At 44.5% G+C, this 14,033-nt stretch overlaps 1 protein-coding gene across 1 annotated transcript in view; it reads right to left on the minus strand.

The window, feature by feature from the left end:
• col7a1 (collagen, type VII, alpha 1) overlaps window positions 1-14,033 on the minus strand; it is a 325,194-nt gene that overhangs the window by 75,066 nt on the left and 236,095 nt on the right. Inside the window, exons 80-86 of the mRNA XM_073072948.1 lie at window positions 13,390-13,590; window positions 12,348-12,383; window positions 11,783-11,827; window positions 9,345-9,413; window positions 7,518-7,562; window positions 5,344-5,415; window positions 3,664-3,708 (exon numbers count right to left, since the gene is read on the minus strand). Coding sequence (XP_072929049.1) covers window positions 3,664-3,708; window positions 5,344-5,415; window positions 7,518-7,562; window positions 9,345-9,413; window positions 11,783-11,827; window positions 12,348-12,383; window positions 13,390-13,590 — 513 coding nt within the window. The remainder of the gene's footprint in view (window positions 1-3,663; window positions 3,709-5,343; window positions 5,416-7,517; window positions 7,563-9,344; window positions 9,414-11,782; window positions 11,828-12,347; window positions 12,384-13,389; window positions 13,591-14,033) is intronic.

Genomic DNA, 14,033 nt, shown 5'->3' on the forward strand with positions numbered 1-14,033 from the left:
AAAACACTAAGTCTGAGGATGTATGGGAGGGGGCAGCCTGAAAGTGTTGCTGTGTTTTTGGTGTCAATATAGCATGCCTACAACTTACTAACCTGAACCTCTATGTTTTTGGAACGTGGGAGGAAACTGGAGCATCCGGAGAAAACGCACGTGGTCATGGAAAGAGCATACAAATTCCTTACAGACGGCAGCAGGAATTGAACCTGGGTCGCTGGTGCTGCAAAGTGTTGCACTAACCACTATGCTATCGTGCCACCCCCTCATGATTCATTCTGATATGCCTCAGTACATAGTCTTCTCTCTTCTGTCCCTACAGCTCTTTTTTTGCTAATTATTATCACAGGCGAGGCACCACCTACTGTCAGACTTGTACTGCTTGCTTGCTTCGATAAAGACCCTGGCAATTTTGAACACCTCTGTTGTACCTCCTCCCCCACCTCACCTTTGAACAGGCTATGGTTGTCTGCTGCCTGAGATCCTCACGAGCCGGCCGCTGTCCCAGTCCCCAGTCCACACCATACAAAATGAACCATCCCGATACAGCGGCAGGAGCTGGTTAAGTGAGCAAGCCTTTCATATTCGGTGACATTGGCTCTGCCGCTCTAGCAGAAGCTGCTTTGCAATCTCATAGTTCCAGCTTTACAATGAGTTATTAGTTAGTGCGTGACAGAACAAACATGACAGCCTATCAGTGCCAGAGAGAGTCGATGTCCGGGCAGTGTCCTAGAATCCAATCTCGCACCAGTTCCATACACTTGATGCTCCAAGGCAAATTTAGTTACTTACGGGAAGGCCAGATTGCCCTCTGTACCCTGGTCGACCCTGAATTTAAGAAAATAGATGACACATGACAGCATAACAAACAACATGAAAACCTTATCACCCGAGAGATTACTCGCTGGGACACCAAGAAGTGGTTAAAAGACAACAATGACAGACAGTAAGTGGTTTACTTAAAAGTGGGAAGTTTGACAGTCATTGTGTTTGAATGTATTTCCTAATTTTACCTCACAAATGCCAAGAAGGCAACATTTTCTTCTTATTCATGTATAAATTTTGGTTGTGGGAAAGGGTTAACATATGAGAGTGCTTGATGGCTCCGGGCCTCTACTTGCTGCAGTTTAGAAGAATGGTGTTGGGGGGTGGGTGGGAAATCTCATTGAAATCTATCGAATATTGAAAGGCCTAGACTGTGACAGTGAGGTATCGAAACCAAAGAGCAAGGGATGAGAGGGGTATAGATGAGTACTGTATAGATGCAAAATGCTGGAGGAACTCAGCAGGTCAAGTAGCATCTATGAGGAGGAATAAACAGTCCAGGTTTAGAGCTGAGACCATTCATCAGGGTTAGAAAGGAAGGGTGAAGAAGCCAGAACAAGAAGCTGGGATAAGGGAAGGAGTGCAAGCTGGAAGGTGATAGATGTGCGGATGGGGGGAGGGGGAGGGGATGAAATAAGAAGCTGGGAGGTTATAGGTGGAAAACAATAAAGGCTGAAGAAGAAGGAATCTGATTGGAGATGCGAGCGAACCATTGGAGAAAGGGGAGGAGGAGGGGCACCAGGGGAATGTGAAAGGTAAGTGAGGAGAAGAGAAGTGGTAAGAGGGGAGTCAGTAGTGAAGGGGAGGGAAGGTGGAGGGGCTTCTTCTTCCTTCCTTTCCAGTCCCGAATGAATGATCTCACCTAAAGTGTCCATTCTTATTCCCTTCCGTAGATGCTGCATGATCTGCTGAGTTCCTCCAGTATTTAATGTGTTATTCTGGGTTTCCAGAATCTCTTGTGTTTAGATAAGTACAGATGGGGGGTAAGAGGGATATAGATAGAGTAATTACAAACAGGCTTTTTCCACTGAGGTTGGGTGAGACAAGAACTAGAGGTCATGGCTTAATGGTGAAAGGTGAAATGTTTAAGGACACCATGAAGGGGAACTTCTTCACTCAGAGGGTGGTGAGAGTGTGGAACGAGCTGCCGGTGGAAATGGAGGATGTAGGTTGGATTTCAACACTTAAGAGAAATTTGGATAGGCACACGGAAGAGAGGTCTATGGTCCAGGTTCAGGTCGATGGGAGTATGCAGAATAATAGTTTGGTATGGACTAGATGGGCCAAAGGGCCTGTTCCTGTGCTATGGTGCTCGATGATGCTGTGAACATGAGAGTCCAGGAGAGGCAGCTTAAGGAAACTTTGGAACAGCAGAGAAAGGGCACAAGAACATTGAAAATGAGGATAGAGAGAAATCCAGAGCATACAATCTGTGGCTTTATCACCAGACCATGATTAAATAGCTTCACATCTGTTAAAGCAAATCTTTCACTGCTGAATTAATCCACTTGACTCATGAATTCTCAAAACTTAGACAACACAGTAGAACTTAATCACCAAACAATTTGAAATCATACCAAGATTATCTTTCATTATTTAACAATCATAGGTGATATTGGCTCCTTAACCCGTCAACATGGCACCATTACTGAACGACAGGCCTGAATTACGCTGGGGAGTTAACAGGACAGGACGAGGTTTTACACATGGGGAACATGTAACAAAAGACACACATCTATCAGACAAGCATTGAGAACACAGAACACAAATCTAGATGGGTCTTGTTGGATTGAAAGAAGTGGAAATAAGTGGACTCTGCTAAGCCACATATTGTAAACAACAACTTTATGTCATCAAAACAATAAAACAAACTGTATGACTGTAATTATCTGCAGAAGAGTCTACATAGAATTAGCAGTCTAATACATAGTTCATATATAAACACAAATTGATTATCAAACCCATCAATAGTCACCCTGTTGGCTTGAGAGGAGAATCTGTTCAGCGTTAGTGTACAAGGGACAACTTCAGCCAATTGGAGCAGGTTTTACTGTTGCCACTCTTGTAACCAATCAGCAGCACAACGAAGGTACTGCTGATTGGTGGCTAGACTGCATTGGCATATACTGTCAGTTTTCTTTGCGTGTATAAACGTGACGTTCCCTTGATATGAACCAGGCTTACTCTGCAAGTTGCCCCTCCACAGGAGTCGGGAGTCTGTGGCCTTTCAGTGGACAAGGATACTAAGTGAAGAAGTAGTTGATGTTTCATTGCTCTGAACTTATATCAAAACAATGCATAGTTTCACATCAGCTTCATTAGTAACGAAGAAATGAGTGGTGCTCATGTTGATGACACCATCGACAGCACAAATAGTGCTGGGGAAATGACACCGGCTTTAGGTGCATCGTTCCCAACAGTACCTGCCCAAAGTCCCAACTAGAAATAGTTGCAATCGGGTTAAACCTTGCACAAAACATTCACGCCCATTTTACACAATAAAAAATTGGTGCAAATGTGTTCAGTTTCCAGGCAGGTGACAGTATAAAGCTATCCTTGATCTGGAGAAAGGAATTGCATTGAATTGCTTCAGAGTTCAATGATACCCAGCTGCAGGACGAAATGTCGCCTGAGTGACAGTGTAGCTGCTGGTGTGAAAGTTAACTTCTGTTTTAACAAGGATAATGCGAGGGGCTGACTTAAATGTTCTCACCTTTGCTAAAACATTGGCTAAGGAATCTCAAGATGAACCAGAGCTGTGAATAAAACATATGCAGTGCACAATTTCAGCCCCACAAGTTCATAAATAATGTCATTTTTCCACTCACTGTGAGAGTTACTTACTGGTTTTCCTTCTAATCCTGGAGGTCCCTGTTCCCCTGGGTTCCCCTGCAAGGCAAGATGGGAGCAGTGAGAATGAGTCAGCTGGCCAAGTTTCCCAGCCCTTGGCAAATCCGGTCAGGAGTCAGCACCACAGCTGCTGCAGCACCATATAAGAAAACAAAAGAAGCAAGTCTAATGTTCATTAGTATATACAAAATGCTGGAGGAATTCAGCAAGTCAGGCAGCATCTATGGAGGGGAATAAACAGTCAGCAGTCCTTCCCTTCACCTATCACCAGTCAGCTTTTACTCTTCACCTAGCCCACCATCTTATTCTGGCTCCTGTTCCCTTCCTTTTCAGTCCTGATGAGGGGTCTGGACCTGAAATGTCGACTGTTTATTCTCCTTCATAGATGCTGCCTGACCTGCTGAGTTTCTCCAGTATTTTGTGTGTGTTGCTCAAAAATTTCCAGCATCTGCAGATTCTCTTGCATCAAACATACATTAAGATTGTGGTTAATCTGAACTTCATTTTCCCAGCATGTATCTATTGATTCTTTAATTTTGGGTGGTTAAGAAAGTGTACGGTGTATTGGCCTTTTTTAGTTATGGGATTGATCTGTTAGGTCAGGGGTTCCCAACCTGGGGTCCGTAGACACCTTATTTAATTGTATTGGCTCATGGCATATAAAAGGTTGGGAACCCCTGTGTTAGGCAATGTTGCAGCTCCATAAGGCTCTTGGAACACTGTGTTCAATATAGGATATATCTCATTATAGGAAGAATGTGGAAGATTTAGAGTGGAGAGTGCGTGGAGAAGATTTACCAGGATGCTGCTTGGATTAAGAACAAGTTTTATGAGGATAGGTTGAGGAAGCTAGAGGTTTTCTCTTTGGAATGAAGGAGGATGAATGGTGAATTATTAGAGGTGTAGAAGATGATGAGAGACATGAATGGAGTGGACAGCCAGTTACTTTTTTCCCAGGGTGGACATGGCCAACTCAAGATGGCATAATTTTAGGGTGATTTGTCCAACAGGACCGTGGGAGTACCTCGCCTTTCCCCTGTTAGAAACTAATTCATTTTTTGCTCTTTCTCAGTTCTGTCAAAGGCTCCCAGACTTGAGCCATTATTTTTTTCTCTTTTTTTCTCAGATGCTCCCTGACTCACTGAGTGTTTCCAACATTTCCTGTACAGACCACACCTTAGTCAAGTGGCACAGTGGTCTGACAGATAACGGCAGTCAATTGTCAGGCTCACAGCATTTTTTAATTACAATAGATGAGGCAGGGAAAAATTGCAGTACAAAAATCACCGCATGCACAGCCTTGTATTCAATCACATTGTAATGAAACTGCCATTACTGAATAGAAACCACACTTGCTGGAAATGAAAGTGTAAACACAAGTGATTCTGCAAATGCTGGAAATCTTGAGCAGCACCCACGCACACAAAATACTGGAGGAACTCAGCAGGTCAGGCAGCGTCTGTGGATGAGAAGTAAGCAGCTAGCATTTAGAACTGACTCAGCCGTAATCGTCAACTGCTGATTTTCTTCAAAAAATTCTGCCTGACAGGCTGAGTTCCGCCATCATTTTGCATGGAAATGAAATGCACTTCACTCATTGTAATGATCAGAAGAATAACGGTATCATGGTAATAATTTCATGAGTTACTTTTGCTCACGCCAGTGAATACTCACCGAAACGCCATCCCTGCCTTTCACACCCACTTCACCCCTTTCGCCTCTGTCTCCTTTGGCTCCAGCGTCACCCTACAATTAAAAGCACAATTTTATCAACACAGTTGCAACAGTGATTCTTTGATTACAACGCCTTTACTCATTAGCCAAGAACAATCAAAAATCTTCTGTACAGTGTGCATTACCAATCATTTCCGAAACCATCCCGAGGAGGTTCCTAGCAGAGCCAGTATTTATTGTCTGTCTTTATTTCCCTTGAACTTAATGGTTTTATGGGCTATTCCAGAGGCAGTTTACAAGTCAATTGAGATAATTTTTCATCCTTACTCTGGTTCAAAAGATGTGGGTTTTTTCCCCCCACAGTATTTGGAAGTCAGAACAATCGCACCAGTTTTTTCCCCCAGATATACTCAAAGATGGTCATGGTTGAAATGATAGGGACGCTGGAAGACCGGACTGAGGAGGCATTCAAATGTAAGGATGTGGCCTGGATTGGGGAGCATGCCTTATGAGAATAGGTTGAGTGAACTGGGCCCTTTTTTCTTGGTGTGAGGGAGGATGAGAGGTGACCCGACAGAGATATATAAGATGATGAGAGGCGTTGATCTTGTGGATAGCCAGAGGCTTTTTCTCCAGGGCTGAAATGGCTAACACGAGCGGGCAGAGTTTTAAGGTGCTTGGAAGTAGGTACAGAGGAGAAGTCAGGGGTAAGCTTTTTACGCAAAGAGTGCTGAGTGCGTGGAATGGGCTGCCAGTAATGGTGGTGGAGGCAGATACGATAGGGTCTTTTAAGACACTCCTGGACAGGTACATGAAGCTCAGAAAAATAGGTAATTTCTAAGGTAAGGACATGTTCAGCACAGCTTTGTGGGCTGAAGGGCCTGTATTTTGCTGTAGGTTTTCTATGTTTCTCTATAAGAAAGCCGAATACCAGGATCTAGTAGAGTAGTGCCAGAGACAGGGGTGGAGGGCACAATACGAGCCTATTGAGATGGGGTGTAGAGGTTTTTCTGGCTGCTTGCTGTGCAGAACCTAGTCTCTCCTTCGCATTACAGGGGGCTGCAAAGAAAAGAGTCTTCAGGATCATCACAAAGGCTGCTGAGTGAGTCTCCAGATGGCTATGGCTGAAGAGGTATGATCCACAGACCAATGCTGTTTGGACACCAGCCAGGGCTGATCAACCCTGGCTGGGTCATCCGGGCGAGAGTGTCTGATGTTGAAAGACCTGAAATATGTGATGACCCCAGGTTGTCACTGATGAGGTGTCCCAGTCTCTAGGATGCATCTTATCATCAATTAATCACATTGCAATCCTCATCTACCGTCATGAGATTTTATACTAGACAAGAGAGGAATAGGGACCCGAGGGGTAACTTCTTTCAGAGATTGGCGAGTAGATGGAATCAGCTGCCGGGGGAAGTGGTAAATGCGGGTACAATTACAGCATTCAAAAGGTTTTAGTGTGGATATGAAAACTTGAGACCAAAATCTGGCAAATCGGTCTTGCCTATGACGACCAAGTTTCCTACCAGAGCAAGTAGGTCCAATGGGCCTGCTTACCATAAGACTATTATAATTTTATATTATTATTATAAGACATAAGACATTAGGCCATTTTGGCCCATCAAGTCTGCTCCACCATTTCATCATGGCTGAGCCACTTTCCCTCTTGGCTCCAGTCTCCTGCCTTCTCCCTGTATCCCTTCATGCCCTGACTAATCAAGAATCTATCAACCTCTGCCTTAAATATACCCAATGACTTGTCCTCCATAGTCACATGTGGCAATGAATTCCTCAATTCACCACTCTCCAGCTAAAGGAATTCTCCCCCACCATAGGAAACATTCTCCACACATCCTCTCTATTGAGGCCTTTCAACATTCAATAGGTTTCCATGAGATCCCCTCCCCCCCCCCCCCCCCACCCCCGTTCTTCTGAATTCCAGTGAGTAGACACCAAGAGCCATCAGATGCTCCTTATATAATAAGCCTTTCAATCCTGGAATCATTTTCGTGAACCTCCTTTGAATCCACTCCAAAGTCATGCATCCTTTCTTAGATAGGGGGCCCAAAGCTGCTCATAATACACCAAATGAGGATTTGTCAGTTTTAACACATTATTTCATGGTCTTTGTGTAACAGTAGTAGACCATAAGGAACTTACTACACTCAGACCTTATCTCCTTTGGGTCCAATTGGTCCTGTTGTTCCTTGTTCGCCCTGTAAAAGAGAAACTAAGTTAATAGTGGCCTCCATTACAGAGTCAGCTTATGGAAGGAACATTTCAGTGAACAAACTCTCTGGGAACACGATGGGAATAGTGATGAACCCAACCTTCAGATCAAGAGGCTGAGGTTTTTGAAAAGCTGTAATCTCTCTGTGTCTCTGTCCTGATTGCTATTCACCCACCGGTCCTGGAAGTGCACGGCTGTTGAATAAGAGACTGGATTGGATACGTCTATGGGGACTTTTGTAATTTTATAGAAGGCACAGAGATGCCTATGGATATTGGTTACTTGTGTGAGGTTAAATGCCCCACACCACAAGCTGACTTCTTTAGCAGAGGAAGTGGGTGTGAAGGTTTTGAAGAGAATACTTTGGAGCTACATTCCCCTTGTTTGTAACTCTCCCACTAGTGAAAACTTCTTAACATCTGCTCTGTGAAGCCTCCCTCGAATCTTGGAGGCACAAGAAAGACCATGGGTGCTGGAATCTGGAGCAAAAAGCAAACAGCTGGAGGGACTCAGCAGATCAGACAGCATTTATACACGTAGAGGGAAAGTCAGTGTTTTGCGTTGTGACTTCACATTGCGACAAAAGGGGGCGCTACAAAATAAAGGGACAGACAAGTAAAACTGAGCTGGGTAGTAATTTATTCCCTCAAAAGGTAAGGAACCTGTGGGATTCTGTCTCCTGAGGATTGTGGACATGGGATCATTAGATATATGTCAGGTGGAGATAAATGCATACTTCAAAGATCAAGAACCATTTCATTGGCTCACAAGATGATGTCTGACCTCTTAGGAGCTCATATGTTTGAATAAGGTCTCCCTTGTAACTTCTAAAGTCTTTATGCTGACCCCAACCTGTCTAGCTTCTCTTAAAGACCAATGTGAAGTCAAGCATGTCTTTGTAATCCAAATGCTAGTTGGGAAGCAGAAAGAGCCTTTTGCAGTATGTACCTCACATTCTCCCTCCAGGAGGACCACTACCTTGTCAATGGGTTTGGAGGCTTACATGACTCAATGACCTGGAGAGCTATGCTGGCTGGAGTCAGGGCTTTATGCTTTGGCTCTTGGTAGCATAACCCAAGCCAAACAGGTCGAACGGTAGAGGCCAGACTAAAAGTATTCCACCAGTCCTCCAGGTTGAGGGGTTTAGCTCAGGGCTAAAAACTCTGTCTGGTAAAAAAAATGTTTCAGAAACAGCAATGAAGAATCCTTCTACTTTTGAGTGTGATGGTATTCCTGAATTTCCATTCAAGACTTGCATGACTGACACTAGTGAAAACTGTAAGGAAGCTACTGACGTGATGAAGGAAGACATGAACATCACCAGAGATGGAGGACCTTCATTGCTGCCCTAAACACCTGTAGCATAATGGGAAGTAAGTACCTCAGATTCTCAATTACTGCTCTGCTCTTAGTTTTGCAAATTTTTGAAGAGTATGCATTGCTAATTAATATTTCTTAAACAAATATTTTAGCTCCTTTTGCTTAAACCTGATTTCCTCTGTCTCGTAATCTTGGGAGCCATTTTACATTGAATTTGTTTTATATAAACTGGCCTTTGTTTGTCTGAGAACTGAACAAGGCTCTTACACTGAGCCAGTCAAGAGCCAGAATTCAAAGGTGTCAGAGTTGCCTTGTAAACATAGCCATAACCAACCACAGCATAAAGATACTTTTACACCAGATTATTTCTGGGAAAATTAACTTATCCAACATGCCAAAGGTGGGCTTTGAACTTCCCAATCTTGGCACTTGCTTTACCAACACTGACCTTTGATCCCTGAAGCCCTGGAAGCCCTCTTTCTCCAGGACGTCCGGCAGTTGGTTCTGGCCCGGCAGTCTAAGCATAGGATGACAGAAAAATGGTTAAACAATCCAAAAGTAATCTATCATTTTTCCTTATTGAATAGATAATTGTTTGAGATCCAACTAGTATTGACTCCCTGTGGCCCAATAGACTAGCTCTGTCCAAGACAATTGATACCAATTACATAAATCACATTTATTCTCTTTCCTTCCCTCCTTTTTATCAGAGATCTTCTCTTTTTCTCTGTTCCAAACTCTGCAAAGACTGCAACGTGATCACCAATGCCTCTTCTTCCTCAGAATTATGAAGAAATTTGGCATGTCCCTGACAACCCTTACCATTTTGTATTGGTGCACTACAGAGGTCATCCTATAACAGCTTGGTACAGCAACTGCTCTGCATGTGACCGCAAGAAACCGCAGAGTTCTGGATGTAACTCAGTGCATCTGAACCCAGCCTCCCCTCTATGGACTTAGCTAGACCATTCCGTGGTGGACTCGTCACCCAGGCAAGGGTGGACACACACTCAAGCCCCCACCGGTCTCGTAGCGTCTCTCCTGGTGCATCTGAGGGGTGTTGCCCCAGACCCTACTTTTATCCCCATTCACGGGGTCTCAGGTGTCAATCAGGTTGGGATGATGCAACCCATCAAACCAGCCCACTCTAGTTGCCCCCTGAGGGGTTTCAATGAATAGAACAGTACTCAATAAACAATCCTTCTCCAAGAGACAATAGCAGTAATCAGTGGTTCTGTTCTGCTTTTGTTAGGAGGAGACATTCCACTTTGTGTATCTCTGAGTTGTCTCTCTCTCATTAACTGACATGAGCTGTTTATCAATAACAACTGTCTTGGCAGCTTTCCTGTGTCTCTCTCATCTCCCTTGATAACAGCATCGGAATAGTAGCGATTTGCGATTCTCCAAAAAGTGGGGGGGGGGGGGGCATTGGCGATTCTGTACCCTTCTGCCCATCAGAGTTGTTCATTATTCATAACACTATGATAGGATGGCCTCTCGACCTCACACTCTTGCTCGTTATGATCTGGCACTTTATTATTTATCTGCACTGCACTTTCTCTGTGGCTGTGACACTTTATTCTGCATTGTTATTGGTTTACTTTGTTCTTCTGCAATGCACTGTGCAATGATTTGATCTGAGTGAACTGTATGCAACACAAGCCTTTCCCTGTCTCTCAGTACGTGTGACAAGAACAAACCAATTTCCAATCCCAATGATCTGCTCCAATATCAGAGGGATATCACAGGACTGGTGGTGCGAAAGAGCATCCTCTCTTCCTTTCTGTTGTCAAGTGCTCTGTGGTCTGCAGAAAGGAATCCATTTTCACCCTTCCTTACCAGTAGAAAATAGAACATTACAGCACAGTACAAGCACTTCAGCCTAGCTGTCGTGTGGACCTTTTTAGCCTACTCTTGAGATCAATCAAACCCTTCCCTCCCACATCACCCTCCACTTTTCTAACACTCCATGTGCCTATCTAAGAGTGTCATACATGACCCTATTGTTTCTGTCCCTAGCACAACCCTGGCAGGGCATTCCATACATGCACCACTCTGTGTAAAAACCTATCTGTGATAACTCCCCTATACTTTCCTCCGATCATTTAAAAATGTTATCCCCTTGTAATAGTCATTTCTACTCTGGGAAAAAGTTTCTGGCTGTCCACACGATCTATGCCTCTTATCTGATACAGCTCTATCAAGTCATCCCTCATTCTCCTTCTCTCTAAAGAGAAAAGCTCTAGCTCCCTCAACCTATTCTCATAAGACATGATCTCCAATCCACACAGCAACCTGGTAAATCGCCTTGCCCCCTCTCTAAAGCTTCCATATCTTTCCTATAAATGAAGTGACTAGAGATGCAACATTACCTACAAGAGAAAGTCTGCAGATGCTGGAAATCCAGGGCAACACACACACACAAAATGCTGGAGGAACTCAGCAGGCCAGGCAGCATCTATGGAAGAGAGTACAGTCGACGTTTTGGGCTGAGACCCGTCAGCAGTCTGAAACATCGACAGTACTCTTTTCCATAGATGCTACTTGGCCTGCTGAGTTCGTGCAACATTACCTCATGGTTCCTGAACTTAAACCCTCAACTAATGAAGGCCAACACACCATATGCCTTCTTGACAACCCTATCAACTTGCACGGCAACTTTGAGGGACCTATGGATGTGTATGGACCACTAGCAGAAAATATTTCCCAAATGCGTTGTGTAAATATACACAGCCATTTCAGAAGCTGAAGTTCAAACATTGTCACTCTAACCACAACAAAGATCAGTGGAAGTCATTAAAGTGAAGGTCGTAATTGACTAACTTGTAATAGCATGAAGCGAAATATTTCATTTAGTTAGATAAATTCAATGGTTACGATAATTACCAGGGGCCCAGGAAGACCTCTTTCACCTGGAAGACCATCTCGCCCCTGGAATGGGAGTAGAAGTCATTGATAATGAGAAAAAACATACACACAAACAAGCTCATTCTTAAGCAAGCTGATCTAAATACAGTTTCAGGCGGACTCTAAATTTGAAGCCAACATGGTTAATGATTTGGAGGGACTTCGAGAAGATTACTGACACTACAACCTACTTTGCTCAATCACACAGAGTCAAAGATACTTTAATTGGGTGAAGAAAGGTCCCCATATATTGATCAAGTTGAGAAAACTCAGCACCAAATAAGACCATAAGATGTAGGCCATTTGGCCCATCATTGTGAAGCCCTGTTGAATTCTCTTTCTGGACATCTTCCCCTTTTCCACTGCTGTCTCCACCTCCAAAATCCTTACCTCCTTCACCTTATATTTTCGGTTAGCTAACACTGTGTAACTCTCCTGTGTAAAATAACTGGGCATATTTCAATATGTGACAGCGAACGTACAAGTGTGGCAAAGTCTCACATCCTCCAACTCACTCTAAATACTGTGGAATTTCAGTACTTACCGGCTGTCCTCGGTCACCTTTATCCCCTTTGTGCCCCTGTAACCAAGAGAAAAATGAATTACTTTTAGACAAGATATTACCACCAAGCAGCTAGCATAACGCTTTATGGTGCCAGTGATTCCCAGTACAATCCCACCGCTGTCAGTAAGGAGTCTGAACGTTCACCTGTGACAGCATGGGTTTCTTCCTGGTGCTCTGGTCTCCACCAGCATTCCAAAGATATATGGTTAGAGTAATGCATTGGGGGCACGCTATGTTGGTGCTGGAAGCACGTTAACACTTGCGGGCTGCATCTGCAACCTCCTCATTGGCATTCCAAGTGCTTTCTTTGGTGATTCAGGAAGAGCAGACCAACAGAGAAGGGAGAGAACAGGCAGAGGGAAAACATCAAAACAACACGAGTGAATCTGCAGATGCTGGAAATAAATAAAAAACACAAAATGCTGGCAGAACTCAGCATAGACAGCATCTATGGGAGGAGGTAATAACGACGTTTCGGGCCGAAACCCTTCATCAGGAGTGAAGTAACATGGGATGGTCGAGGGGGGATAAGAAGTGGGGGGAGGGATAAAGTAGAGAGCTGGGAAGTGATAGGCTGAAAGGAAATGGGCTAGGGAGAAGGTGGAGAATTATGGGAAATAAAAGAGAAAGAAAGGTAGGGCTGGGGGGAGAGATTATAGTGAGGGGGGAAAGGAGAGAGAAAGAGAACCAGACTAAAATAATAGATAGGGATGGGGGTAAGGGTGGGGGGCAGGGGTATCAACGGAGGTCAGTGAGTTGGATGTTCATGCCGGCAGGAAGGAGGCTACCTAGGCGGAAGATAAGGTATTGCTCCATCGACCTGCGTGTGGCCTCATCTTGACGGTAGAGGAGGCCATGGACAGACATATCGGAGTGGGAGTGGTCTGCGGAATTGAAGTGTGTGGCCACAAGGAGATCCCGCCACTGCTGGAGGACCGAGCGCCGGCATTCGGTGAAACGGTCTCCCAGCCTGCGGCGGGTCTCCCCAAAGAGGGAAAACATGTTTAGCTTCCTCACTAACCTTCTCTCCTGGCGATGCAGGTTCCCCTTTCTCTCCAGCCCGACCTGGCAATCCTGGGATTCCGGGCTTTCCGGGTTCTCCAGACAGACCTGGAGGGCCCTCTGGCCCTCGCTCAAACACCGCGCGGCCAGGAGGGCCCTCAGGTCCGGGAGCACCTTGGCTTCCTTTGCTTCCTTTTTCTCCCGGAGGCCCAATAGTTCCCTGCAAAAGGAAAGCGAAAGGATTAGAACCTTTTGATCAATTACTATATGGCATCAGTTATCCCTCTGATTAACAGATGTCTTACTTAGAGGAAATCTAATATTTGTCAACTTAAGAGCAACACACAAAATGCTAAAGGAGCTGTCGGCTCAGGCACCATCCGTGGAGGGAATTGGACAGTCAGGTCGTGACCTTTCATCCGGACTGACTCTCCCTTCATTGGTCAATTTCATGTTATATTGCTTTCAAAAGGAAAGAAAGGAACTCCAGTTCAAACTCTTGTTCACATTATTCAGCTTACTTAGAACAAAATGACTCTGGTCCTTGTTGGAGTTTGCCCCAACATATCCATAAGCAGGAAGGCTCGGGTGAAGCTTTCTTTCCCACTGGCATCAAGTGTGGGTGATTTAAACTACCTCACTGCTCTGCACTGTGTCCGACCA

Source organism: Hemitrygon akajei, chromosome 19 (assembly GCF_048418815.1).
Source record: "Hemitrygon akajei chromosome 19, sHemAka1.3, whole genome shotgun sequence".
Classification (NCBI taxonomy): Eukaryota; Metazoa; Chordata; class Chondrichthyes; order Myliobatiformes; family Dasyatidae; genus Hemitrygon; species Hemitrygon akajei.